The sequence below is a fragment of the Mustela nigripes genome, chromosome 16, assembly GCF_022355385.1.
Source record: "Mustela nigripes isolate SB6536 chromosome 16, MUSNIG.SB6536, whole genome shotgun sequence".
NCBI lineage: Eukaryota > Metazoa > Chordata > Mammalia > Carnivora > Mustelidae > Mustela > Mustela nigripes.
Window position 1 is genome coordinate 1,530,422 of NC_081572.1, and position 27,839 is coordinate 1,558,260.

The following is a 27,839-nucleotide window of genomic DNA, read 5'->3' on the forward strand; positions in this document are numbered from 1 at the left end:
ATGGCGCGGCGCGGGCCGGGGCCCCGGGCGACCTGAGCGCAGCGTCAGCCGGGGATGCCCGCCGCGCCGCCGGCCCCGGCCATGTCCTCCTCCTTCAACAGCTTCGCCTTCAGCTCGCACGTCGACCCCGGTGAGTCCGCTGGCCGCGCCCCGGGCCAGCCCTCTGCCCAATGCGGTGCCCCCCCCCCCCCCCCCCCCCCCCCGGCCGGGGGGCCCCCCCAGGCCCCCCACTGCAGACGTGATGCTTCCTGAGCTGCGGTTTCCTCTTTTGCATGGAAATTAACCCTTTCCCCACCCTGAGCAGAGCCTGGCAGGAGGAACCGCTGGCGGGAAGGACCCCTAGAGACCCCCAGCTCGGTGGAGGTGGGCAGGCCTTGGTGTTGCCGCGGCCCGGCTGAAGCCTCTGGTGGGGGGGGTGGGCAGCGGAGGTGCAGGCCAGTCTCTTGGATGCCTCGGGCTCAGGTAACTGGGGCAGGAGGGCCTGCATTGGCCCCAGGTGTCCAGGGGAGGAGGTGGCCAGGACCAAGGGCCTCCTGGAAGGGGTGGGAGTGTGGCCTTTGGGTCCCAGGCCACCACAGCCCTTTGCCTGTCTGTGGTCTTGGTGCAGGAAGCCCCTCTCCAGGCTGGGAGCCAGTCGGGAGCCCTGCCTGGCTACCCAGCAGCCTACATGGGGAGCTGGGATGAGGTGGCTGCCCACAGGACAGAGCCCACCGGCTAGAGGCTTGGAGGAGTTGGGCCTCAGGGGGTACCCAGGCCTCCTGGACAGCGGGAGAGGCCCAGGTGGCCGCATCTAGCTGGCCAGGGGGAACCTGGGGTCCGGCGCCTTGCTCGGCCAGACTGATGGCGCCAGCCGCGTGTTTACCCGTGGCTGCCTGGCCTCCTGGCAGTGGTGGGCAGCTGCGGTGGCCACAGGGGCCGGGGGCAGCTAGAGGCCAACGTCTGCTACCAGGAGGGGCTGGGCTTTCTTCCCCCGGGCTTGGCCCGCTCCAGCCCTCCTCCACCAGTGCGGGAGGGGGGTCCCTGCCCTGGGGCCATGACCCGGGGGCCAGAGTCCCACCCACATGTCACCGGAGCTCTGGCACAGGCTAATCCAGCCGAAACAAAGCTGGGAGCACATGTGACGGGCTCTCCGGGGTCTCCCCGCCTGGAGCCGGGCCCAGTGTGTGCGGCCATGCGCAGGGTCCCCTGGGCACGGCCCCATCTGAAGGCATTTGCTCCTGGGGGAATGGAGCTGACGTGAGGTCTGTCTGTTGGGTTTAGGGTGTGGGTGTCAGTCCCTCAGGAAACACTTGCCAGGCAGCAGAGTCCCAGGGCTGGGAGAGCATGCTGTCGCCGGGGGATGGCTCAGAGTCTGGGCAGCAGCAGCCCCAGCTGGCCCGGGGGGCTGGAGGGCAGCAGCCCCAGGCCTGGAAAAGCTTTGGGGACCGGCATCCGGGCATCCAGGTGGCCCAGGGCCAGTGCTCCAGGCAGCCTGCTGGCTGGGAGGTGAGGGTCCAGCCTTAGGATGCGGCCTTGGAACTACTGGCAGGCATGGGGTGTGTGTGTGTGTGTGTGTGTGTGTGTGTGTGCGCGCGCGCGTGCCGGGACTGGCCCTGGGATGGAGGCTGTCCCCCACGTCAGCCTCTTGCACTCTATGTGGAGCCCGGGCTGCCCTGTGGGGGGCTCAGCATGCCCCTCCCTCCCCTGGGCTGTGTCCTGGGCACCCAACCCCTCCCCCACTCCAGAGAAGCAAGGGGCTTTGCGTGTCTCGCAAGTGTTTGCGTAAACAGCTGCCGTCCGTGTAATTATAACGTGTCGGTGCAGTGACTTACGGAGAAAGAAGCTGTCAGGAGCGCAAGGGGAGGTCTCCTCGGCGGCCCGGGAAGGGCAGAGCTGTGTCCCCCGTGGGAGGGTCAGCCCTGGCTGGCGGCGGCGGGTACTGGGCCAGGGTGCAGGGCTCCGTGCTGGTCCCCACGTGGGTGCTGGGGAGAGCAAGCATGGGGTCCCCGGCTTCCTGATGGACGCCCGGCATTCAGAGCCCCCTCCCACCCGCCGGAGTCTCCCGGGCATGGTCTCGTCTGTAAAAGGGGGCAGCGGCCAGCACCTCCCAGACCCTCATGCTGGTTAAGCGCCGGGGAGGCTTGGCCCTGCGTGAGCAAAGACTGTGCTGGAGGGGGCGGTGGGAAGACCCAGGGCTCTATGGCGTCCCTCTGTCCCCGAAGTGGAGAGAAGGGGTTCTTTTGGAGGGCGGCAGGGAGGGGGCAGTCCCTGCTGGGGGCCACCAAGCCCAGAGGGCAGGGCAGACCCCTGTTGCCGGCCATCGGCCATCGGGAAGTTTATTTCCGTGACTGCCCCACAGTCAGGGGTGGAGAGAGAGGCCGGGCCCAGGCGGGGCGTCCTCACAAAGTCACCGGGCCCGGCCACGGTTCCTTCTTGGATCGGTGGTGGTTCCTTTTGCGGTGGGGACTGGGATGGTGGTGGTTACGTTGAGAAAGGGCCTGTGCTGGAGGCTCAAGTGAGGCCCGGGGCTGGGGGTTCTGCACCTACACCAGAAGCCAGCTGGGCCACCACCCGCTCTCAGATATGGGCAAAATTGGGGTGCCGCGAGGGGCAGGCTCGAGTGCGTGCTCTTGGGGCAACGTGGGCCGGTGCAGGCTGCTGTCGGACTCTTTCCCAGGATGTGAGGCCGTGCGGGGTTTCTTGGTGCCTCAGCTGCGCGACTGCAGTGCTGTGTGGCCTGGGGCTGAGTCCTTCATCTCTCTGAGACTCAGCCTCCCGTAGGCGACACCCCATTCTGGGGGACACCAGCTGGGCAAGGGGTGGGAGCCAAGAGCTGAGGGGTGCTGGGGCTGCCGTGGGATGGGTCGGGAGTGGTGGGGCCAGTCCAGGAGGAGGGGATGGTGTGGCCTCGAGGGAGTGGAGTCCCCTCTCTTCCAGGAGTGTCCCAAGGCAGGGGACTGGCCAGGTGAAGCCTGAGGGACCTCAGTGGGTGCCGGGCGGGTGCCGAGCTCACTCAGGCTGCTGCGGTTTCTGGGAAGAACTCGGAATCCCTGACCCTGGGGGGCCTGGAGCTGAAGGTGGGAGTCAGTGCAGTGCTCACCTCCGAGGGTCACGTGAGGGTCCCCAGGGTCTGTGGCCCTGTGAACGGAGCAGAGCGGATACTCGAGCCTCGGGGCCGCAGGGGACCGGATGGTGGGACTGGGAATCCAGGGAAGCTCTCGGCACACCAGTGCCCCGTCCCCCTGCCCACCAGGGGCTTGTGCTCTGCTGCTGGCTTGTGCCTGTGCTCGGCCCAGGGCTGGACACGCCTCCATGGGGAGAGTGCCCCCAGGGCACTCGGGGGACAGGCTGGGAGCCCTGCTCCAGGGCGAATGCACCGTGGCCACAGTTCTCAGCCCCGGTGGCTTCTGCTCCCGGCCTGCTGCCGTGGGGCCTGGCTGGAGGCAGACGCTCCCCAGGAACCCCCAGACCCGCTCAGGCTCAGGGGTGCCTCTGCCCAGCGTTGCTTCCTTTCCTTATGCCCAGGAGGGGCTGGGGTGGGCCATGTCGTGCGGCCAGCGAGGGGAGGCGTGACCCTCTCTGCAGGGGGCCAGGGGAGGCCCTGCCTTCGCTTTGGGCACATTCTGCAGCCGGGCTCTGCCCTTCCCTCGGAGGGGCCGCTTCTCCCCCGAGGGCCCCGCACCCACACAAGCAGATACGCACCCAGGCTCACACACGCAAGGACACGTGTGAACACACACGAATGCACACAGCCCTCCCTGAGGAAATGTGACCCACACCCACATCTGTACACGCACACACCCCCCCGCAGATACACACTGTGCGCCTCACGTGCACACACACGCACACGCAGGTGACCTCGGTGTGTGCCCCCGCACACGACCTCTTCACGCAGTGCAGTGCTCACCTCCGAGGGTCACGTGAGGGTCCCCAGGGTCTGTGGCCCTGTGAACGGAGCAGAGCTTGCTGCTTCAAACGTAGGGTCACCACCTTGGGGGGCGGAGGGGGCGTCTTGGACGAGTTCGCCCGAGTGTGGCCTCCTGATCCCCGGCCGCCGGGGAACCTCTCACTCCTATCAGACCGAGCCTGGACTAGGGGCCTGGCCTGGACTCTGGTCCCTCCGAAGCCAGACCACCTCCCTGGCCTTAGGTGACCTTGAATCAGGCATGCCGGTGCCCCTGGCTTTCGTGTGTGGACTCTACTGCCACCTTGTCCATGGGGGTCCCACCCGTGAGGCCCACTCAGCCCCCGCCAGAACCCATTGCGCCCATGGCCCTGACCTCCTGGGTGTCACGCCCACAGCCCCGTTCTTCTGTTGAGTTCTGCTGCCCTGGGGCCGGGGGCGGGGGCACGAAGGCTTCCTGGGTGGGGGTCCGGGCTGAGTGGAGAGCCACATCGTGCCTCCCCTGCTTGGGCCCCCGCCCCCGCCCCTGCTCTCATTCTGTCCTATGGACAGAGTCGTCTGTCCTAGTGGCTGGTCCTCTGCTGTCACCCGGCTACAGAACCTTTCCCAGGGTGGGCTGGCCTGGCCCTGTCCCGGCCCTGTCCCGGTGGTCACTGCCTTGGGGTGCACGCACCCCTCCTTTATCTCCCCATCTCAGTGGGCGCCTGGATACACCACCGACCCCTGTAACCCCTGCCCGGCGGGGACCTTGTTTGGAAGCAGTCTTTGTGGGTGTCGGGCGTCCAGATGAAGTCCTGCCGTTCGGGGAGGGCCTGGGGCCCGTGGCTGAGGTCGTTACAGAAGAAAGCAGAGGGGTTCGGGGGAGCAGGAGGCCGCAGGGGGCCTCTAGAAGTGGGGAGAGGCCGGCAGGATCCAGAGGGAGGAAGGCCTTGATGGAGGGGTCCTGAGAGACCCTGCAGGGCTGTGGTTGACCCCCCAACTCGTGATTTGTTCCAGAGTCCCTCCCTGGGGGGTCCCGGCCTGCCTCACGCCCTCAGCCGGCCTCCCCCCTCCACTCATGCGGCCGCATCCACCTGGAGGAGGCTTGGGAAGAACATGAGGGAACCGACGTGCAGGCAGCCTGGGGACCAGCGTGTCCACGGGCCGGGCCTGCCTCTCGCACAGAATGGGCACCAGCAGGGTGGTGGCCTGAGGCCTCCCCGCCCCCGGCAGAGGAAGCGAGGTCAGGGGACGCTGGGCCGGAGCCAGTGCCCGGTGGTCTGTCTGGGCTATGTCCACGCCAAGCCCCCTGGCTTCCTCCGCCAGGGCCAGGGCCAGGGCCGAGACAGGGCACCTGGGGGTCCAGAGTGGGGTTTGGGGGGCGTCTCCTGATGGTCACCCTGGGGTTAGATCAGCAGCCAGAGCCACGTGGGAGCAGCTGCCCAGAGCTGGGCACGTGCGGGTTTCTGGAAGGACGTGGGTCCCTGTCCCCCCACCAGCCCCGGGTGTGGTGGGGGCTTAGAACCTCGAGGCCCCGGCCACGGCTCTGGCCCTGGCAGAGGAAGTGGCAGGACAGGGCTAGTGCAGGGGCTGGTTCTGGGCAGCCGAGGGGTCACTCACCTGTCACAGGTTGTGTGGGGTGGGGCAGTGTTTTCCCGGGGACTGGGGGACTGGGCGGGGCCCCACAGGTCCCCCCACAGGATGCCGCCGGGCCTGTCCTTGAGCACCCCTGGCGAGGCTGTGGTGCGCCTCCGCCTTCCCCACGAAGAGGGGCCGCGCAGCTGTCGCCCACCTGCTGGCCTGGGCACATGGCCTTGGGCAGCCCCGACAGCTGGCCCGGAGCTGGCCGAGGAGACGGCCAGCCCATCCTTGTGAGTCAGGCCAGGAGCGCGGGGGAGCCAGCGGCCCAGGCCCAGCCCCTACCGACGTCTCCCCTGTGCCGAGGGTGGCGTGGGGGATGGGCAGCAGCGTGGTGCCAAGGACACGGGCCCATGTCAGGGAGTTCTCCCTGGGCGGCCAGCCCCGGGGACAGGCCTGCTGGGCATCATGCCCCGTCCCTGCCGCACGACGGTTCTCAATGAACCTGAATAAGGGGCCCTACGGGTTGTGCTGCTGGGACCCCCCTGGGCCGCCAGCCAGCCTCAGGCCCCAGTAGGAGGGGCGGGGCGGGGGTCGTCTGTAGAGGGATGCAGTGACTTTGCAGTGCCGGGCACCTGCTCTGGCAGCCTGGGGCTCTGGGTCCACCTGTGGTCCCCGGCAGGCAGCTGGGCTCTGCTGGTGGGAGACCGGCCGGGGGTACCCCCCAGCCCCGGGAAGAAGGAATTCGACTTCTCTGGGGGTGCGGCACCCGCTGCCTCATGCCGGATGGCCCTGGTGGGGTGGCAGGTCGTGGGCCCTGCTCACTCCGCGGACAGTAACCCCCCCGGGGACACGGCGCGGAGCTTTCACGGCCCAGCTGCGGACGGTCCTCGCCTTCCGTCCCCCCTGCTCTGTGACGGTCTCACCGAGATGCGGGCCCTTCAGAGCTTCCGTGGTGCAGGTTGCGCAACCGTCACCACCAATTTTAGAACACTTCTGTCCCCGAGGACGAACCCCACGCGCCCTGCCAGTCCCACTCCGTTCCCGCCCCCCCGGCTCCCCCACGCATGGAGGGGTCACCCCACGAGGGCACATCCTAGCAGCAAATTGTGCCACGCGGGGTCTTTGCTGTCTCCCCGGGTTCGTGGGTCGGTGCTGGCTCCTGGAGCTCGCGGACTGGCTTCTCGCTGTGGCCGATCCAGGGCGCAGCTGCCGGACTGCCGGGTGCCTTCCTGGGGCCTTGCCGCCCGTGTGGCGATCTCGTCCGTGAATGCCCCTCTGAGCCTCTCTCTTATCCATTGGGGGGACAGATTATCTCCCTTATCTGCTGCGTACCCTGGGATCAAGCCCTTGGGCAGCTACGTGTGTCATGGCTCCTGGGCCAGTGCCGGGGGCCCCACTTTTCCAGATTCCCAGCTCCGTGATGCCTCTGGTCGCCCGACAGGCCACTGTGGGAGATGGCCCCGCTGGAGCCAGCAACGGCCACGCGTGGAGACCTTCCCTGTCTCTGTTTGTTGTTTCCAGAATGCTGGCTGTGAAGCCTTTGGGCCGTCGTGTTTATTCTGGGAAGAAGCCTGAAGCCTTCCTGGGAGGAGTCACCCCCCCCCCCCCCCGCAAGACGCAGTCTCTGGCCCAGAGGCGCTTGGGCTTCTCAAAGCTGCTTGGCCTTGGAGGGAGCTGTCCCAGCCCTTTGGTGGGTCCCGCTCTGCGCAGGCAGAGCTGGGCTCCTCTTGCTGGGCCCACGGGCATGTACCTGGCCTGAGCCGTGCTCCCGCCAACCCCTTTCCTTGCCAGCCTCACCCCAACTCTGCCCTGCACGGGGTCCGGGCAGAAACCTGGCACCAGGATGGTGCGAACTAGGGGGCCCGAGCAAATGTGAGCCTGGTGGCGTTTTGGCCTCCTCCAAGCTGCTGTCCCCAGGGGCCCCCACCCTGGCCACGCTCAAGAGAGAGGGGACTCATCTCTCCAGCTCAGGTCGCTTGGGAGGACCCGGTGCCCAGCATGTCACGGCGGGTGCCGGGGAACGAAATGGTCAGGACTGTCTTCCCGAGGTGTTACCCACAGACCCCCAGGGGGATGGGGGCCCGGGATGTGTGCGTCTCCTCAGGACAGGTGGACGAGGCTGGGGCCAAGTGGGAGGAGCCAGTGTGTCCGTCAGAGGGGAATGGGAGGCAGCACCCGTGTAACCCGTTCTCAGCCAGATCCCCCAAGCCCCCCGTCCCGGGACTGGCCAGAGGGCTGGGCCCCATGGAGGGTGAGCCTCTGGTGTCGGTGGGGCTGGCCAGGCCTGCGTTTTCTCCTGTGTCACCGGAAGACACGGAGGTTGCGGAACTTCCTTCCGTCCCTGTGTCTGTGACAAGCTGGCCTGACGCGGGGCGGGGCGGGGACAGCAGCTCAGCTGGCCCCAGAGTGGGGTCCTGGGGCGGAATCCTGATGGAACCCCTGAGGCCACCCCTGGACGGCCCCTTGCGTGCTGCTGAGAGCATGTCCATCGTGTGCGAGTGTGCGTGCCCACGCGCGCCACCGGGTGTGAGCACGTAGGAGGGTGTGGTGGCTGAGCTTGGTGGAGTGTGTGCACACGTGGACACGTGTGAGAGTGAACGAACGTCCGTGTATTTCTGTGGCCGTGTGCGCGTGTCCACGTGTGCGTTTGAGCGCCAGTGCCTGGTGCGTGCCCCCCCTCCTCCGGAAGGAAGGCCCAGGCCCTCCTGACCCTGGGGAGTTAGAGCCCGCGGGCCCCCTCACGGGCTCCGGGGAGGTCGGAGGCCCGACTCCCAGGGAGAGCGGGCGGGGCTGACACCGGCTGCAACGACCGCCAGCTGCCCTCGGCGGGTCTGGGGTCCGGGCTCTGGGAAGGGCCCCCCCGCCCCCGCCTACCCCGTGAGGCGTGGTCCACCGCCGCAGCGCCCCAGCAGGCCCGTGGCACCTGGCAGGGGTGGCCTGGGTGGGCCTTGGAGCTGCGAGTCCTCATGGGGTCTGGTGGGCTCGAGGCCGTCGCTCGGGCTCGCGCCTCAGCTGGCGGTCGTCCTGGGACACTCGCGCGTCCCTCGCAGGGAGGAGGCCGCGCCCTCCCTCTCAGCCCCACCCCCCGTCTCGTCTCCGGGGTGCAACCCCGTCCCCCACCCTCTGTCCTGCACACAGCAGGCGGCGCCCGCGTCTGTCCGGCCCGTGAGCAGACTGGCCTCTGGGCCCCAGAGGTGTGGGAGGCTCTGGGGAGGGGGCAGTGGGGCCCAGTCTCCCCACCCAGGCGCCCCGCGGGCCTCTCTTACCTGGGGCGGGGGGTGGAGCCCGGGCAGCTGCGGGCGTGAGGTCGGGCTGGGCCCTGGCCCAGAGTCAGTTTCTGAGGTGGGGAGGCCTCCGTTTCCCCACTGGGCTGTGGTCCGATGAGCCGGTGGCGGTCCGGGCCGGCTCAGGATACAGCAGCAGCCCCTGGGCGGGGGGTGAGTCCTGCAGGTGTGGCTTTCGCCCTGGGAGGCCGGGGCGGGGGGAAGGTGGGCGTGCTGGCGCCTGGGGACGAGGAGGCCAGTGTGTCTGAGCCCGCGTTTGTGGGCCCGCGTCCTCCGGCCTCTGCTCTGGCCCCACACGGGAGCCTCCCTTACGGACGAGTTGGGGCTCCGTTGTAGTCCCTGGTCTGTCCTCTCACGCGTGGGGCTGGCCTCTGAGAGTTGGGGGAAGCCAGGAAGCAGAGGGGCCTGGGTCCTGCGTGCGAGGCGCCCGGCCACACGAGTCCCAAGCCCGGTGGAGGGCCGCAGTGTCCCTGCTCGGGACGCCCCTCCTTTTGGAAGAAACGTCCAGGTCTGGGCCCACGGACAAACCTTGTGGAGAGCCTCTGCCCCCCAGGCCCCCCAGCCCCGGGTCTGTCTGCAGTGTGGCCTCCCTCTGCTTGCCCCGGGAACCCCAGAATCCTGCCAAATCCTGCGGTTTGCTCGGCAGGGGGCTGGGAGGTGGGAGCGTCAGAGCCACACAGTGGGACACTCTGGGCACCTCTGGGACCTCGGCCCCGACAGCCCAGGCACACGGGCCGCTGCCCCCAGTGCTGTTCTCTGGCCTCATCCCCCTAACTCGGCAGACTGCCCCCTGGCCGAGGGTCTTTCCTGGACAGGACCCTGTTGGCGTCACCAGGCAGGCATGGGGGCCAGCAGGCCGGTGCCGGGGTTCCTCAATGCCTCAAGACCCCGCCCAGGACTGCCGCTGACCCTGGAGCCCGAGTCCCCGTGGGCTGGGCCGCTGGGCCACCTCCAGGAAGGAGCCCTGGGCTCACCGACTGGGCTGTGCTGGGGCCCCCCCGGAGGAGTGAGCCCCCTGTGGTGTGGCAGCCGGGTCATTTGGCCGCGACGGGCAGGACTTTCCACGGTGGACATGGCCGCCGTCCCAGGGAGGTTTGGGCAGCGCCCCGAGGGGACGGGGTGAGAAGGGGGTCTGTGGGCGCCCCATGAAAGAGGAGTGAGCCGGCCGGGGCTGGGGGTGCTGGGGGTCGGCCAGGGCTGGCCTGCTCTGACTCGGCCTCCGAGGCATCACAGGGCTCGCGTCGCTCTTTCTTAAGCTGAAGTGAACCACGGCAGAGGGAACAACGGGGCACTGAGTGCGTTCCCAGTCCCAGAACATTCTCCTCACCCCGTAAAGACCCAGGGAGCCACGCGTACCCCTCCCCACCCCAGCCTCGGGCAGCCGCGTCCCTGACCCCCCACACCAGTGCAGCCGCCCAGCGTGGCCTGCCGTGGCCGCCACTTTTCAGAGCGTGACTCGTGGAGGACGAGGCTCCCTACTCTCCGCTTCCTTGCTCATGTCCCGTTAGAGAAATCGTGGCCACCGTAGTGGGTCAGACGGCACACTTGTCGTTCAGAGCATCTGCCCGGGGCACGGCAGGGTGCGGCCCCTCTGAGCGACCCTGGGGAAACCGAGGCCCCTGGTGTCGAGGCCGGAGGTCTTGACCTGGCCCCGCCCTAGCTCCGTCCAAACGGTTCGAGTGTCTCAGGCGCCGGCGTGTGCTCTCAGGCTAAAGGGACAGGGAGGGGAATGGCCAGACTCTGGGCGAGTGGGGTTCGCGTGCGAGGCTCTCAGGGTGTGCCGGGGGTGGTGCTTTAGAAGGTGGCTCTGGCCGAGGGTGAGGAAGGGCAGGGCGGCTCCAGACCCCTGAAGTGGGGCAGCGTCCTGGCTGCGCTGGTGGTGGTCAGTGGCCTGGGAAGGGCTGGATGTGGGAGACAAGAGGGGTCTGGGGCATGGGGTGTCTGGTTCGCGGAGTGGCCGGCACGGGGCCGGGGAAAGGTCTGTGATGCTCAGGCTCACCGGAGGGAAGGGCCGGGCCCAGAGGGCTGTGGGGGTCTGGGGCCCCGGACTTAGTGCCGGAATCATGATGGGGTCAGGAGGAGGGTGGAGGCCCAGCCTCGGCCCCCTTGGGGTTGGGGAGGAGGGTCCAGGTCAGGCCAGCGGGGTGGGTGCTGAGAGGGGGCATGCTGGATCTGCCCCAGGGCCCAGAAGGCGGCCCGGCCCACTGTCCTTCCTGCCGCTGGAATCAGGGCCAAAGCCCAAGTCCCCGGCCAAGTCCCCCCCCAGCCGCACAGAGCCTGGCACGTGGCCAGCCCCGACGCCCCCCACCCCCCATCAGCGGGGCTGGGTCCCTCCTCCTGGCCCCTTGAGGTTCTGGCAGGGGTTACCACGCTCAGAGCTTTGGCAAGGTGACCATCGATGGGGAGGCGGGGTGACCAGAGTCTGGAAGAGACACGGAGGGCCATTTCCCATAGCCCCGAGACCCTGACCTCTTGGAGGGTTGCCCATGAGCCCCGTGAATTGGGCCCGGGTAGGTTCCTGCTGCTTTGCCGCCCGCATCCTCTGGGTGAGGTCAGAGCGGCACCCAGTGGCCGTTCGGGGGAACTGCAGGCTAGGGCCGGGGTGGCGGCTCCTGTGTCCACCTGCCTGCCTGGGGCCTGGCCACCCGGCCCGTGGGTGACAGGACTGGTGGGTCTCAGCAAGGGGTCAGGGTGCTGAGGCTCAGGCCTCTGTGAGTCGGGGTGGGCCGGGGAGTCAGGGGTTCGGCCGGCCCCCGGGTGCAGCTGCTGGGACAGGGCGAGCATGGGGGCAGGGCCACGGAGGCTGCCCGGTAACCCCCTCTCCCTTGGCAGACGGCGCCCCCCTCAGCGAGCTCTCCTGGTCGTCCTCCCTGGCTGTGGTGGCCGTGTCCTTCTCCGGGCTCTTCACTGTCATCGTCCTCATGCTGGCCTGTCTGTGTTGTAAGAAGGGTGGCATCGGGTTCAAGGTGAGGGCTGGGGGGTCCGCGGGGGATGGGGACGGGGTCCCAAGAGTCGGGCCCTCTTGTGCCCACTCAGTGCTGAGCTTCCTCCCTCCTGGGGTCACTGCAGACCATACAGACCTGGGACCCCACAGCCTGACCCCCGGGGGTGGCAGCGAACAGGAGAGGCCTGGAGGCTTTCGGGGACTCCAGCCCACTCCCTCCCCCACTTTGGGTCCCTTCTGTGTGGGCGTGGCCTCTAGTCCTGTGCCCAGGTTGGGCAGTCCCGGCCATGAGGATGGGTCTTCTTGTCCGAGGCCCCCTGGGCTCCTGAGCCGGCGTGGGAGGGGCTCCCTTCCTCTACTTGGTGGTGGGGGAGGTGCCCCGATCACCCAAACCAGCAGCCGCCCAGACGCGCTGCCCCCGCACCAAGGCCACCTTGCCAGCTGGAGTCACGGGGAGGGAGCCATGTGCTGGTGCTAGACGGGGGGGGGACCATGCCCCGTTGCTGTTTGTGGGGCTTCGGCTAAAGGCACAGCCCTGTCTTCACTGAGGCTGGCCCCCGGGTTCTGTGCCCAAGGCGCCTGGGCTGGATCCTAGGGCTAAGGTCCCCTCCTGAGGATGGTGGCTGAGGGGCGTCCCTGGGGGCCCGCAGCTCTGAGAGGGGAGGACCAGGCAGAGAAGCTAGTGGCTGAGAGTCCCCGGTGGAGGCACCCCCCTCCCCAGCCCACATGGGCTGAGTTCTTGCTGACTTAGCGAACAGCATGCTGGCCTGTGGCCATGTGGTCATTCCGCGCCCGTCCCCTCCTGCCCTCCCCTCCCGGGCTGGAGGGCAGATTCCTCGGCCTGCTGGGTTTAGGAGGGGCGGGGCTGTCCTGTGGCCCCCATCAACGTCGCACGCCCCAGCCGTGTCCCTCCCAGGTTAGAGAAACAGCGCCCCTGCTCTGGCATGCCGCGTCACGGAGGGGCCTGCAGAGGACGCCCCCCTGCCCAGCGAGGATGGGGACCTCGCCTTTGACAGAGGTCACCCGCCCAGATCCCTCAGGGTCTCCTGGCCAGGCTGTGGCCCTGGGAGCTGCAGGGTCCGTGCTCCCGTCCACGTTCTCCGCTCCCGCGGGGAGGCTGACCCGTGCGCGCACCGTGGCGTGTCCCCCAGGGTCCTGGGGCCCGGACGGCGAGGGAGGTCATGCGGGGCAGGCGTGGGGGACCTCGTATAGGTCAGCCCCTCCTCAGGGCGCTTCGAGAACAAGGCCCCAAACACAGGCCAGGCCCCGGCCCCTCCCTGCCTTGCCCTCCTCACCTCCTGGAGAACACGGTGCCCAGAACATTCCAGCCCTAGCGTGCCTGGGTGGGCGGCCCTGCCTGCACCCGGGGCTGCTGCCTCGTCGCTGGGGGCCCAGGGCTGGGCACGCCCGTGGAGCTCGCTGGGCGAAGGGGCCGGGCCGCCATGCTCACATTGTCCTACTTGATCGCCCGCTGCGCGGGCACGATCCGGCGGGCTGCCGGGCGGCACCGTCAGGTACGGGCCGGGTCCGACGGGCGCGGATGGAGCTGCAGCTGCTGCGGGCCCCCGGGGCCTCAGGCAGGGGCTCACGGGCCCCCGGGAGGGGAGGTGTTGCGGGTACCAGTCCCCTTCCCCCAAGGTTCTGTCCTCTCTGGGTCGGGACCAGGACTGGCCCACAGGGACGCCGACAGAGGGCTTCCGGAAGGAAGGAGAGTCCCCCGGGGCACGCAGGGCCAAGGGATGCACCTAGGCCCCCATGGCTCCCAGTCTAGCCCCCTGTCCACAAGGTGGGGGAGGGCTCTGGGCTCAGATGCCCCTTTGGGCAGCGCCTTGTGGGCGCCAGGGATGGGGGCTGCCCTTGATTCAGTAGGAGAGGATTTATTTTATTTTTAAGATCTTATTTATTTATTTGACATAGAGAGAGAGATCACAAGCAGGCAGAGAGGCAGGCAGGGGTCGGGGGCGGGGGGGAAGCAGGCTCCCCGCTGAGCAGAGAGCCCGATGCGGGGCTCGATCCCAGGACCCTGAGACCGTGACCTGAGCCGAAGGCAGAAGCTCAACCCACTGAGCCTGCAGGCGCCCCAATAGGAGAGGATTTCTGAGACTTGGGCTCTTCTCTGGAGAGTGCCCTGGACCTGGGGGCAAGGGTCCTCCCCACAGACAGGTGCAGCAGCCGCATTTTGAAACACTCCAGTCACGTGGGGCCCAGCCCCAGGCTGCAGGACCAGGCTCTTAGGGAGCCCCGGGGAGCAAAAGCTGATGGCCTGGTCTGGGGTGGAGATGGGGGGTGGGCTCCTTGTTCTGGGCATTCAGGAATTCTCTTTGTCTGGAAGGGGCAGGCTGGGGGTGGGTGATGGAGCCCCAGTCCCCGCTCCCCAGGCCTGTCCCTGAGGTTGGGATCTCTGGCTGCTGGGGGGGAGGGGTGGCAAAGAGGAGTCGGGGGCAGACAGGAGGGGCCTCTTGGTCTCCTGGCTCTGGCCCCACCCCTGTCAGTGTGGGGCCAGCCTTGCCCACTGGTGGGGGCCGACTGGGCTGGGCGGCGGGCTGCTGCCCTGGGGCCCGAGGACCCCTCCCCATGCTTTGGGGAGGAAGATCGGCCTCGTCTACAACCAACACAAGACAAACACCAGCTCTCTGTCCTCCAGGCAGCCGGTGTCTCTCGGGGGGAAGGGGGCTAGGAGCGGGGCGTGTTCTCTGCCCTGAGCAGTGAGAAGATGGGTGGGAGAGGCGGCTAGCGGGCGCCCCAACTCCGGGTCAGGTCCCAGCCCTCACTGTCCCCAGCCCCAGAAGAGGTGAGAGCTTGGTCCTTTCTGAGTCTGGCCTGCACCCCTTGGCCCTGCCCCATCCCGGGAGCCCCGAATCGCTGCCAGCCGGGAACCCCCTACCACTGCAGGAGTTTGAGAATGCCGAGGGGGAAGAGTACGCCGCCGGCTTCTCGGCACCGGGCTCCCCGGCGACAGGGGTGCAGGACGGGCCAGACGTGTACGTCCTGCCGCTCACGGAGGTCTCCCTGCCCATGGCCAAGCAGCCGGGGCGCTCAGGTGAGTGATCCCCCGGGAGAGGCCCCTGGTGTGCATAGGAGATGAGCTGGGTTCCGGCCTGGCCTCTGGACTCAGCAGCCAGTGCTCCCGGGGAGGGGGCGGCCAGGCTTCAAAGCAAGCAGGTGGATGGGCTTGTCGGTGTCCCCTTCTGGAGAGGGCTGGGGCACCGTGGACAGGCTTGGGTGAGCCTTCTGCCCACCACCTCACCCACCTGGGGCTGCCGTGCCGGGGGCAGCTCTGGGCACCAGGGACAAGGGACCAGTTGCCTTCGTGCTGGGCTGGGTTACCCCCATGCTGGGAGGAGGGGCTCCTCCGCTATCCCTGGATGCTTGACCCCAGACAACCCCTGGAGCACTGGCCAGGCCTGCAGGGACATGGGCTCCATTGTGCCTAGTGGGCGGGACCCACCTACTCAGGGAGGGGGGCTCTCTGGGGCCCCTCTATGGGCGGGGCCCTGAATGGGCCTCTGACTCCAGCGGGGCTGGGGCTGGAGCCCGGAGGGACCTGTTCCCACGGCTTCTTTGCCGCGTCTCCCATTTGTTCCCCATCCTGCCCCCCAAGCCCCGGCCGCCCTGCCCCAGGGTGACCCCCAAGGACAGATGTGGGTACAAGCTGGAGGGGTTCCAGGTCCGTGTCGGAGCCGGCCTGGGAATGCCTCGCTGAGTCTGGGGCCTGTGGGGTGGGGCTCCCACGATGTCTAATCTCAGGGCCTCTCCCTGGAAGCCCCTCGGCAAGGCCCGGGCCCACCCTCGGCTCCTTCAGGGGTGCTGAGGGAAGGGGGTGAGCCCCGCGGGAGCTTGGGGGACACTGGCCTGTGGTGGTGACGATGGCGCAGGCCCATCGCATCTGCTTGCTGTGAAGCCGTCCCCTGACCTCTGTGTTGTCCACTCGGAAGCCCAGACTTCATGGAGGCACTGGTCTGGGCCCTCAGAGCAGCCCCGGGGCCACCAGGGTGTCACCTCTCACCGTCCAGCCAGCGTCTCCTGGGGGACACGTCAGCGGCTAGGCGGGAGCCGGGGCCCGGGGCTCGAAGGCCACTGCGGACCGACCCGAAGCCCCTGCGGGAAGCAGGCTGCGGCAGGAGACTCCTGGCTTTCCTGGACGGCACGGGGGGGCTCAGAGCCCATGCCGGCCTTGGACGCTGGTCACTAGTGGGGAGCCGGGGGTCATCCCAGGGAACACTGGTCCCCCCCCAGCCTCGGCCTGGTGCCCATAGGCAGTGCCTGGGACCACGGCTTCTCACACCCCTCAGGGCACTGTCCCCGAGGGTGGGGATCTGGGACCGGGAGACAACAGCACCGTAGCTCATGTTACCCTGTTTCTGGGGAGGGGAGAGGTTTCAGGTGATAGGGGGCAGCCCACGTGGATGGAGGTCAGGGCTAAAGACCTGAGCAACAAGGACCACCCCTCGAGACTGTGGCGGGGGAAGGTGCCGCCAGCAGGTGGGGACCCAGGGCGAGGAACCCCGAGGCTCAGGGCCCAGCGGCCGCCCCCTAGATCCTGCTCAGCGTGAAGGTCAGCATTCCCTGGGAGCAGACCCCATCTCCAGGGCGCTCCTGGCATTCTAGGCCCTGCCCTGTCCCCCTGAGCCCTCAGGGCGGTTGGCGTGGGAGCAGAATTCAGGGAATCCCTGGGGCACGGGGGGCATGAGTGGGCTCGGCAGCCCTGGCCCTTCCTCCGGGGCTGACCCTTCTTCCCTGCTGACCTCACCCAGCCCGGGCGGCAGGAGAATGGGCCCAGTGTGCTCCGTGCGGGGCTGTGCCAAGCAGCGTCCGACAAAGGGGCCTTTGGGGCTCCTGGTGCTGGAATGCCAGCCTGAGGCAGGGGTGAGGGGACGGGCTGCTCTGGTGCCCTCCCCTCCATGGGCTTGGCCTCAGCCATACTGCCCGCCTGGCCTTGCCTGTGCACGGCTCCTGGCTCCAGGCCCCGCTGTCTTCAGCCCGGCGTGTCCCTGTACTTTGGGGACCAGCCTTCCCAGACCCTCCCAGAAAGATGCCCACATGTGGCTTGCGGGTCCACGGCTCCCTGGGGCAGCAGGCACCCTGCTCCTGACGGCAGTCCCCAGCCGTGGCCCCGCTCTGGAAGGTGCAGGGCAGCTCCCCAGCACAGGCTGAGTGGACAGCTGGGAAGGGCAGCTGGGGGCAGCGACAGCCTGAGCTGGGGTTCCTGAGCGCCCCGTCCCGTTACAGTACAGCTGCTCAAGTCCACAGACCTGGGCCGGCACAGTCTCTTGTACCTGGAAGAGGTGGGCCACGGCTGGTTCGGGAAGGTGAGCTGCTGGCCCCGGGCAGGGGTCGGGGGGAGGGCGCTGGCAGTCAGAGGGGCAGGGTGGAGACCAGCTTCTCTTGGGAGCTGCCCCAGCCCTGGGGTCCCCTTTCCTGCTGGTCCCCTTCCTGGGGCGTCCCTTCTGTGCAGGTCCTGGTATCAGGTGCTGGGAGGCACCCCTGAGAACGCCAGGTTGGGGGGCCGCGTCGTGGTCCTGGCTTCTCCCTCATGCCCCGCCGGGAACCCCCTCTTCCTCGCGGCAGACCTGCAGAGACGGTCCCCGGCAGGGGCCCAGGACCCTCCTGCAGACAAGTTCTGGGGGGGGGGGGCAGGGGCCGGGGGCTCTGCCTGGGGGGGGCCGTGGCTCTGCCTGGGGCGGCCGTGGTGACGCGCAGCCCCGCAGGTGTTCCTGGGGGAGGTGAACGCGGGCGTCGGCAGCGCCCCGGTGGTGGTGAAGGAGCTGAAGACGAGTGCCAGCGTCCAGGAGCAGATGCAGTTCCTGGAGGAGGCCCAGCCCTACAGGTGGGGCCCCGGGCCGGGCTCCTGCGGGGAGGGGGCGGGAGGGGGCTGCGGGGCACGGGCCCTGGGGACAAAGGCAAGCTCTGTGCTGTCCCTGCTCCTCCCCCACCCCTGCAGAGCCAGCCCCCCTCCCCGCCCGCCCGCCCCCTCCTGCCCTGAGTTCGAGTCAGGGGGGCAGCCTGTTGGCTCCCGCAGGGCCCTGCAGCACAGTAACCTGCTCCAGTGCTTGGCACAGTGCGCGGAGGTGACGCCCTACCTGCTGGTGATGGAGTTCTGCCCCATGGTGAGTGGCCGCGCCCCGCTCTGCCAGCGCCCCTCTGTCCGTCCTTCCGTGTGGGGTGGGCAGGAGGGGCTCACCCTCCCACAGGGGCAGATTGGCTGAGCCGGGGGTGGGGGCCCCGGGCGCCATCCTCCCAGAGGCAGCCCGCGGGGAGCGGGCGATCCCACATCATGGGGGCAGGTGGCCGCTGCGTCTGGGACCCCACTGCACTCTGGGGCCGCCCGGCCACCTGTCTGGCAGAGTCAAGACGCTCTCCTGTGAGCCGCCTGCCACCACGTCCTTGGACTCCCGCGGCTGGGATGTCCCCTGCGAGATGCCCCTGGGGTCCCCTTCCCCACCCTTCCCGGCTCCAGACCTGCCTGGAGCTGCCCTTGGCCAACCGGCACCCTGAGGCCTGCAGGGCCGCACCGCCCAGTGTCTGGACTCCGGCTAGAAGCTGTGACCTCCTGGGGCTTCCCCAACATGGCCAGGCCCCTCCTGGAGCCAGGCAGTGGGCGGTGTCCGGCTGGTCGGGGACTCTCCAGCTGTCCCTCTAGTCACCTGCCCCGTGCTCCCTCCTGGCTGGGCATCACAGGGCCTGTCTGATGCTTGCGAGCAGTGAGGGGGCAGGCCTGTGGGCCCGGTGGTCTGCACCTAGGACGGGGTCTGTGGGGACCACAGAGAAAGCGTCCACTGTCCGTGGGGTTTTCCCACGGAGGGCTGGCTGCTGTGGGGCAGTCTTGGTGGTGGCTCCCTGGGCTGTTCGGGGGTCCTCTGTGGGGAGGGAGGGGCTGGATGGCAGGTTCGCAGGGTCCCTTCTCCCCACGGGCGGGTGACGCTGTTGCTCCTCTTGGCAGGGAGACCTCAAGGGCTATCTGCGTAGCTGCCGGGTGGCGGAGTCCCTGGCGCCTGACCCCCTCACCCTGCAGCGCATGGCCTGCGAGCTGGCCTCCGGGGTCCTGCACCTGCATCGCCACAACTACGTGCACAGGTGAGGCGGGGCGGGGCTGCTGGCTCTCTGCCGCTGTGGCCCCTGCGCAGAGGGGTGCCAGCTTCCCGCCTGGAGCCTTATGTGAGGGCTTGGCTGGGTTCCTCTTCATCCGGCCTTTTGGGACCTGCTGCAGAGGCATCTTCTGAAATAAAAGACAGATGGGGGTGTGGGGTGCGGTGGACACCTGCTTCTGCAGGACGTTGGGCTGGCCTGGGCAAGCTCACAGCAGGGCCCAGGGCTCATTCTCTGTTCTCGGGGCGGTCAGAGCCACCTGGCGGCCCCACACTGGGCCCTGCTTGCCTCTGTGTCCCTGTGTCCCGGAGTCCCCTGGGGGGAGGGTTGGTTCTGTCCTGCTTCCGCCTTGGCCCTGGAGTCGGAAGGAGGGAGCAGGGAGCCCCGCGTAGGGGGACATGCCGGACGAAGCGGCGATGGAGCAGGGGCCCCGCCAGCCCCGGGCGCCGCACGGGCCGTCCTCCCCAACAATATCCTGGTGCTGAGTGATGACACGTGTGACTCCAGCATCAGAGATTTTGTTGAAGATGGCAGCTGCCAGCCTCCCGACCTGCCCGCTGGGCCCGCCCTGCCCCGAGCGCAGGCCCACCTGCAGCCCCTGGTGGGTGCGTGCTGACCCACGTTTGCCGGAGCGCCCTGGGCCCCCAGACACCCCTGCAGCCCGCAGCCCGAGGCCAGCCACTGGCCGGCCGTGGTGCGGTCACTCCCCGCCCTACCCTGCCCTGGGCCGGGAGGGGCCCCCCACCCTGTGTGAGCCGGGCAGGGTCAGGATCCCCCCGGGGAGACTTGGGATCTCAGGATCCCCACGGGGGAGGGGGAGGGGGTCGTGGGCGGGAAGAAAGATAAGGCAGTGATAAGGCAGTATCCCTGACTGGCTCGGTCCTGAGGGTGGCTCAGTGGGCCATCGAGAAAGAAGCCGGGGGGGGGGGGGGGGGGGGGGGGGGGCGGGGGGGGGGGTCCAGCAGCGGCCGGGCCGGGCCTTCACTCAGGGCCCCGAGGCATGCCCCAGCCTTTTCTGGGCCTTTCCACCGGGTAACATTTGAGGCCCCGTCCAGGCGGGCCCTCCAGTGCGCCTGGTGCCCCGCGAGGGCCGCAGGCTTGGGGCCACCGGCACAGGGGCTGCTGCTCAGATGCCCTCTCCCCCCCACTCCCACTCGCGACAATGTCCTCGGACAAGCGGTCCGGCCCCTCCGTGCCCCGGATGTCCCCGGCCTGGCCCTGCCACTGACCCCCACCCTCCCGCCCTCCAGCGACCTGGCCCTGAGGAACTGCCTGCTGGCGGCCGACCTGACCGTGAAAATCGGCGACTACGGCTTGTCCCACGGCAAATACAGGGTAAGAGGGCGGGGCCATGCTGGGGGTCAGGGCCAGCCGCCCGGCTCCCCGTGGCAGCCCTGTCCCCTGTGCCCACAGGAGGACTACTTCGTGACCGCTGACCAGCTGTGGGTGCCGCTGCGCTGGATCGCACCCGAGCTGGTGGACGAGGTGCACTGCAACCTGCTGGTGGTGGACCAGACCAAGGCCAGCAACGTGTGGTGAGCGGGGGTGGTGGGGGTGCGGCGGCGAGGGGCGGGCCTGGGCGCCGGGGGGGGGGCCCGGGGGGCGTGGGGGCGGGCCCGGGCGACGGGGGGCGGGGCCCGGGAGGCGTGGGGGCGGGGCCCGGGCGGTGCCGCAAGGAGACGCCCACAGGCCTTGCCCGGCCGCGTGCTGGTGCTTGTCCGACGAGGACACAGGGCTCTCAGGGCTCTCAGGCCCGCCAGGCAGCAGGCGACCGAGTCTCACCCGCCTTACACGTGCAACGACATGCTTCTCCATACAGTCTCCTCGCTCTGCGGGAGGTGATCGCTTCTGACCCCAGGGCAGGTCATGGGGCTGCTGGGGCCACCTGCAGCTGTGCAGTGCCAGTGGCCCCTGGTCTTGCCCTCCCCCCGGGATCCCCTGACATCCAAAGTCGCCAGGGCCCAAGCACACGCTCAGGTTGGAAAGCCTGTTGGGAGTGGAACGGGCTCCCTGGCGGAGACATGGGACCCAGTGTGGCGCTTGCTCTCCGCGCAGGGGGCAGGAGCGCTCCCGTGACTGGTCTGGAGGGGGTCCCCATCCTGGGAACCAAGCAGCACACGGAGAAGCCATTCAGACCCAGTACTTGGCCGCTGGAGGCTCTACCATAGTGGTCTCTGTCCCTGACCAGGGTCTTCTCCCCACCCCTCTGCCCCCCAGCTCTCCAAGCCTGTCTGGTCTCCTCCTTCTGCTCCGGGGAGCTCTCAGAGCCTGCATCCGCGGACCCCTCCTTCCTGAGCGTGCCCGAGGCCTCTACCCACAGCCCCTGCCACCCCGTCCCCTCACTTTGCCCACCGGCTCACCCTGCTGCATGCTGACGGGGGTCCTCAGGACGGCTCTGGGCCAGGCCACCTGACCCCTCTGTTGCCCTATTGGCTCTGTTCCTCATGCTCCCTGGCTCCCAGGACAACCTGGGGTGCCAGGGAGCTGGGTGACACACGCCGGAAGGAACCTAATGGCCTTCTGGTCCTGCATGCTCCAGCAGCCCTGTCTATTCCCTCACCACCACCACCACGCCCCCCCGCCCCAGCCTCAAGGCCTTGGCTCCGCCAGTCCCCTAGGACTGGGAGCTTCTCCACATGGTAGTTCGTACCCTGGCTGTGGTGTCTGGCCTTCACCGTGGCTGGGGAATGAGTACGTGCACCGATGAAGGGACTGGGGTCTGTGGAAAGGCCTGGTGGCTTTTATTTCCCTAAATGACCTGGGCACAGATTTGGGCCCGGCTGGGTGGCGTGTCCTGCCAGTCTACTGAAGGAAGGTGCTGTCCTTTGGGAGGGGTGTCCCAGGGTGCTGGTGTGATTACAGGAGCGGCCCTGTGGTGGCTGAGCCTCTGAGATCCGTGCAGTCACGCCAGCCCCTGATGGCCACCCCCTCCGCAGGTCCCTGGGCGTGAGCATCTGGGAGCTCTTCGAGCTGGGCGCGCAGCCCTACCCCCACCACTCCGACCGGCAGGTGCTGGCCTACGCCGTCCGGGAGCAGCAGCTGAAACTCCCCAAGCCCCAGCTGCAGCTCACCCTGTCTGACCGCTGGTGAGGGCCTGTGAGGCCAGGCGGGGTGTAGTGTCCCCGGCAGGAAGGGCAAGACTGAGGGGGTGCTCCGAGTCAGACTGCGTGGCTTCTCAGCCAACGCTGGCTCCCCTCCCCTGCCCCGCGTCCACAACGGGTGGTCTTTACCCAAAACACAAACTTGCCTGCCGCCTGGGGGGAGATGGGCTAAGGGGAAGGCTCCTCCGCCCACTGTGGGCTCCCAGACCTCGGAGCCCACCTTGGAAGATCTGGGGTCTCCTGCAATTAAGTTGGAGGTTCCCTTCCCTGTCCTTAAGGGAGTCTGAGTAGAAGGAGAGGCCCCCAGACTTTCCTGCGGAGGGCCGATCTGCTCATCCCTGCGGGGGCCGGGGTTCCTGGCTGGGGGCGGGGCAGGTCCTGGTGGGCGAGGCCTGAGCCCTGGGCCTCCCTCCTCGCAGGTACGAGGTGATGCAGTTCTGTTGGCTGCAGCCTGAGCAGCGGCCCACGGCCGAGGAGGTGCACCTGCTGCTGTCCTACCTCTGCGCCAAGGGCGCCACAGAGGCGGAGGAAGAGTTTGAGCGGCGCTGGCGCTCGCTGCGGCCGGGCGGGGGCGGCACGGGCCCCGGGCTGGCCGGCCTGGCTCTGGGGGGTGCGGGCGAGCTGGCGGCCGCCTCGTCCTTCCCGCTGCTGGAGCAGTTCGCGGGCGACGGCTTCCATGCGGACGGGGACGACGTGCTGACAGTGACGGAGACGAGCCGCGGCCTCAACTTCGAGTACAAGTGGGAGGCGGGCCGCGGTGCCGAGGCCTTCCCGCCGCCCGGGGGCGCAGCAAGCCCCAGCCGCACCGCGCGCCTGCAGGAGCTCTGTGCCCCCGATGGCGCGCCCCCCGGCGTGGTGCCCGTGCTCAGCGCGCACAGCCCCTCGGTGGGCAGCGAGTACTTCATCCGGCTGGAGGAGCCCACACCCGCCACCGGCCACGATCCTGACTGCGCCGGCTGCACCCCCAGCCCCCACGCCGTGGGCCTGCTCCCCGATGGCGGTGACCAGGACAATGACTCGGAGAGCAGCGCAGCTGCCTCGTTGGCCATGGAGCCGCTGTTGGGCCCCGTGCCGTCCCCCGCGGGGTCCTGGGGCCACTGTGACTACTACCTGCACGGGAGCCACGCCCGGGACCCGCCCTGCTCTCTGGGCTCGCCCTCCCCGGGGACCCTCATGCTGGCAGAGCCCAGGGAGGAGGACAGTGACTGGGGCGCAGCTGCCTTCTGCCCACCCTTCTTGGAGGACCCACTGGGCACATCCCCCTCGGGGAGCTCCAGGGCCCAGCCATCCCCGGGTGGGGAGGTGGTGGGGGAGGCCGAGGCATGCAGGGCTGCCCAGCACAGACACTGGAGTTCCAACGTGTCAGCCAACAACAACAGTGGCAGCCGAGCGCCAGGTTCATGGGACACGGGGTACGTGGGTGGGTGCATGGGCTGCTGTCCCAGCACAGAGCACACAGGACAGGCCGTCCCTGAGCTGGGCCGTTCCCTGGCCCTGGAGGACACCACGGAGCCTCTCCTTGGGCTACAGGGGGTCTCCTCTGGCCAGGAGCTCAGCCACTGCCTTGGCCTCCATTATCTGCGTCCTGCTGGGAGCCTGCCGCCTGTCACCTGCCTGCTGCCGTCCTCTGAGACACAGGCGGCCCTAAGCGGGGGTGACCACCCCCAGACAGAGCCCAGGCTTGCTGCGGAGGCTGAGGGCTCTGCCAGACCTCAGAGGCCCCTACCATCCCTCCCTGCCCCATCCCCGGAGGGAGCCCTGCTTCCTGCTGAGGAGGCTGGTGCCCTCGCCAGCCTGCCTGCCTTGCCCATGCCCGCTGGCAGCTGGGAGACTGCCCCTGAGGTAGCCCCGAGCCTGGACAGCTGCCCTGGTTCCCCCGAGCTGGAGGCGACAGTCAGCGAGGACGAGGACGTGACAGAGGCCACTTCTGGCATCTTCACAGATGCGTCCAGTGATGGCCCGCCCACAGAGAAGCCGGACGTGATGCCGGCCTTCCACTCCCTGCAGAAGCAGGTGGGGACCCCCGACTCTGTGGACTCCCTAGATATCCCCTCTTCTGCCAGTGATGGTGGCGGCTGCGAGGTCTTCAGCCCCTCCGTTATTGGCACTCCTGGTGGGCAGCCCCGGGCCCTGGACAGTGGCTACGACACGGAGAACTACGAGTCCCCTGAGTTTGTGCTCAAGGAAGCACACGAACCGTGCGAGCCCGAGGTCTTTGGGGAGCTGGTCTCCGAGGGTGAGAGCCCTGGGCCCGAGACGCAGCTCTCTACCTCCCTTGGGGGCCTCAGCGAGAAGAACCCCTACCGTGACTCAGCCTACTTTTCGGACCTCGATACAGAGCCTGAGTCCACGTCGGGCCCCCAGGAGAAGGGAGGAGGTGCCTTGGCCTCGAGGCTAGAGCTGGACCTGGAGAGCCCTGGGCTGCAGTCCGCACAGCCCTCCCCTGAGTCTGGGTTGCCCCAGGGGGCACAGGGCACGGGCCCCACGGGCGTGCCACCACTGCTACTGCCGCCGCCAGAGGACCCTTCTCCAGAGCCCAGCAGCACCTGCCTGGAGAACCCCAGACTGGAGCCTCCTTGGCCCCAAGGCCCTGCAGGAGGGCCTGTAGGGCCCAGTCCCGAGCGCTCCAAGGTTTTCCTGCTGACCCCAGTGCCACTGAGCTCAGAGAGCCACCGCCCTGACCTCCAGGAGGCCCCAGTGCTGCTGTCCGGGCCCGCCCAGCAAGAACGGACAGGGGGCCCCAGCACCCCCAGAGCCCCCCTCTGCCTGGCTTTGCCGGGACTGCCCGCAGCCCCCGAGGGCCGGTCGGAGGAGGAGGAGGAGGGCGACGACAGTGACGAGTCCGATGAGGAGCTGCGCTGCTACAGCGTCCAGGAGCCCAGCGAGGACAGCGAGGAGGAGGCGCCGCCGGTGCCCGTGGTGGTGGCCGAGAGCCAGAGCGCGCGCAACCTGCGCGGCCTGCTCAAGATGCCCAGCCTGCTGTCCGAGGCCTTCTGCGGGGACCTGGAGCGCAAGAAGAAAGCCGTGTCCTTCTTCGACGATGTCACCGTCTACCTCTTCGACCAGGTGGGCGGCCGCGCCGGGCTCCGCGCGCGGGGGTGGGCCCCCGGGGGGGTGGGGAGCCGTGGGAGCCGCCGCGGGCCGATGTGACCGGGCCACGCGCCGCTCCGACCCTCCAGGAGAGCCCCACCCGGGAGCTCGGGGAGCCCCTCCCTGACGCCAAGGAGCCGCCCCCCGCCTTCCTGGCGGGCGGACCCCGCACCCCCGGCGCCCCCGCCCGGCCTCGGCAGGCGGACCGCTCCCCCGACGGCTCGGCGGCGACCCCTGCGGCGGAGGACGGTGAGCCGGAGGCGGGGCTTGTGGGGCGTGACGTCACGGGAGGGGCCTGTCGGCGGGGGCGGTGTCAGGGCGGGGCAACGTCGCGGGGGGGCGGCGGGGCGGGGCGGGCCGGGCCGGGCAGTGTCCGCGACGCGAGTGATGCGCCTCCGGCTCGCAGGCCGCGGGCTGGCGTGGGGCGACGGCTTCCCGCAGACGCCGGGCCCCGACGCCGCCCTGCCCGCCCCCGCCGCGCCCCCCAAGCCCGCCGCGTCCGGCCCCTTCTCGCGCTTCACCGTGTCGCCGGCGCCCGCGTCCCGCTTCTCCATCACGCACGTCTCGGACTCGGACGCTGGGTCCGTGAGAGGTGAGGCTGCGGCGGGGCCAGTGGGAGCGACCCCGAGGGGGGCAGTGGAGGGGGCGGCCGGGAGGGCCCCTGCTCGGAGCCGAGGCTCCGCGCTCCTTGTTTCTCATCTTCCGGACACGCGCGGTTTTCAGGTGAGTAAACTGAGGCACGGAGGGGCGCCCTCTTCCCCGCCAGCCGCTGGTCCAGCACCTGTCTGGGCCCTGGCCCTTCGATGCCCTCTTGTCCCTCCTCTGGAGGCACCAGGCTGGACACGGAGTGCCCCCCACTCTGCTCTCTGCCAGACCTAAGCGCCCTGAAACCCCCAGCGGCCTCCGCCACCAGAGCCTGCCCGGCTCCGCGGGTGGGGCTCGTCCACCGCCCGCATCTCCGATGCCGCCGCGCTTGCCCGGAGGTGCCCAGCTCGCACCTCCCTCCCTGCCCCACCCCCACCCCAGCTTCAGACCAGTGCGGCCCGCCAGGCTGCCCCCACCCGCTCCTTCCTGACCGTGTCAGTCCTGCATCCCTGTAAGGCTGCTCTGGACGCCCAGCCACAGCAGGAGACTGCTGTCCCCCAGCAGACTCAGCCCCTTGTGCCCTGCCCACGGCCGGTGGCTGCAGCCTCGCGGGAGGGCCAGGGCACTCATCGCGGGCTCACAGCACACCCTCAGTGGCCGCCAGGAGGCTTGTTCATGACCCTGACCAGCCCGCCCTGTTTGGGTCTCCGTTTCCCCACCTGTATAAGGAGGACCCAGAAGGCATTTGCTGGGCTCTGTTGGGCCCGAGGGCAGGCCTAGGCCTGGTGATGCCGGGGAAGAGAAATGGGTGTGGCTCCGAGACAGCTAGGCAGGCCGGCTGCAGTGAACGGCCGAGGGCTGTAGCCCCAGCTGGTCGTTTGGCCCCTTGGCTGAGGATGGAGGTCAGGTGGCAGTCCTGGGGCAGGGCAGTCTCAGGAATCTCGGTCCCTGGTGTCTCCAAACGCTCACGTGGTACCTCGCGTTTGCCAGGGCCTGTAGCAGGAGCTGGGGGCAGCTGTAAAGAGGCGTGAGGCCCAGGCGGGCCCTCTTGGAGCCCCTCCCGTCCTGCTCCCGGAAGCAGCGAGGATGGTGACTGACAGCGGGGACCTGGGCCTTGGTGCCCCACGCAGCACCCTGGAGGAGCAGGGCAGGACAGGAGGCCTCCCTGGCCCTGGATGGTGGAGCAGCCCTGCGCACCGATCCCGTGCTGCCCCAGGCAGGGGCAGGATTTGTCCCGGACACTCGGGTTCGTCCCTAGCTGCTGGGGATGCCCTTCAGCCTCAGGTCCGAGCAGCTCCTTCCCCTGCAGCCTCCCCCTCCACCCTGCCCCTGCTCATGGGACCTGCTCTGGGCTGGGGGGTCTTGCACGCCCTGCCCACCAGTTCCCGTGGTTACAGGAGATTGTCCTTCCCCAGCCCGGGGCATGAGCCCGTCCCTGCTGGGGTGGCCCTTCTCTGACCCCTTTGCCCGGTTCTGGGTTTGCTCTGTGCAAGAGGACCCTGGGCTTGTGTGTCGTGCCCCGTACCTCAAAGTCTGGCTGTCTTTCCCTTCAGCGACTCAGACCCATCCCCTCTCTCTCCCCACGCAGCCTGGGCCAGCTCCCATCAGAGTCCACGGCTGGAGCGCGGGCGGGTGGGTCGAGGTGGGCTGCCTGGAGGGGGCGGCTGCCGCCCACACCTGTTCTAAAGGTGCCTGCGGCAGGCTGGCGTGCCCAGCTCCCCTCTGCGGGGCGCTGCCCAGACCGGCCCAGCGGCAAAAGGAAAGTGGGGGGCTGCACCCCCAGGGTCAGGGGCTCCTGCCTGCAGGGATGGGGATGGGGACGCGGGAAGGGGTGGGGCTGGGAGGGGAGCGGGGGCAGGGCCGCCCGGGGGATATTTTGTAACTGCTGTCGTGGGAGTGAGTGGAAATGGGAGGACTTTAAGTTATTGTTGCCAAAGAGACATAAAGTTTATTGTTGCTTTGGGGGTGTGGGTGGGGGACTTCTTTTGGGTTTGTGTTTTTTGGTTTTTATTAGTTTGAGGCTTAGGATGCTGGTGCAATGATTCTCTTGTTCCTTTTTTGTTTGTTTTTTAAAAGAAATCAAGCTAAGAAAAAGCCTTCATGCTCAGTGTGTGTTTCTTTTGTGGTTTGCACATAAAGCCCTGGGGAGGAGGGCGCCTGGTGGTGCTGAGGGGCGGGCCCAGCCGCCGGCCCTGCCCAGGGCACAGCAGTCCCTCCTGACCGCCGTGTGTGTGTGTGTGTGTGTGTGTGTGTGTGTGTGTGTGTGGCCACCCCCATCCCCTTGCCAGCTGCCCTGGCACACCTTG

General features: G+C 68.7%; 1 protein-coding gene across 3 annotated transcripts; it reads left to right on the forward strand.

Moving 5' to 3' along the window:
- Positions 1-27,640, forward strand: AATK (apoptosis associated tyrosine kinase). 3 transcript variants are annotated; one of them, XM_059381008.1, is made up of 14 exons: positions 1-130; positions 11,560-11,693; positions 14,564-14,711; positions 16,901-16,980; positions 17,380-17,498; positions 17,613-17,778; positions 18,612-18,745; positions 20,008-20,092; positions 20,171-20,292; positions 21,694-21,843; positions 22,278-24,924; positions 25,038-25,197; positions 25,355-25,540; positions 26,524-27,640. In XM_059381008.1, the coding sequence occupies exons 1-14, from the start codon at positions 55-57 to the stop codon at positions 26,562-26,564; spliced, it is 4,248 nt and encodes a 1,415-aa protein (XP_059236991.1). In that variant the 5' UTR covers positions 1-54; the 3' UTR covers positions 26,565-27,640. The 3 variants fall into 3 exon arrangements, with proteins under 3 accessions (XP_059236991.1, XP_059236992.1, XP_059236993.1); XM_059381009.1 differs by having other exon boundaries at positions 17,691-17,778; XM_059381010.1 differs by lacking the exons at positions 1-130; positions 11,560-11,693; positions 14,564-14,711 and adding an exon at positions 16,116-16,226.
- The last annotated feature ends 199 nt before the right edge of the window (positions 27,641-27,839 follow it).

Excerpts from the sequence above, each read along its gene's own strand:
- AATK (XM_059381008.1), top strand. The coding sequence starts at position 55 with ATGCCCGCCGCGCCGCCGGCCCCGGCCATGTCCTCCTCCTTCAACAGC. Across the intron at positions 17,779-18,611 it reads TGATGGAGTTCTGCCCCATG|GGAGACCTCAAGGGCTATCT; the intron begins GTGAGTGGCCGC and ends TCCTCTTGGCAG. Across the intron at positions 25,541-26,523 it reads GGACGCTGGGTCCGTGAGAG|GGCCTGTAGCAGGAGCTGGG; the intron begins GTGAGGCTGCGG and ends CGCGTTTGCCAG.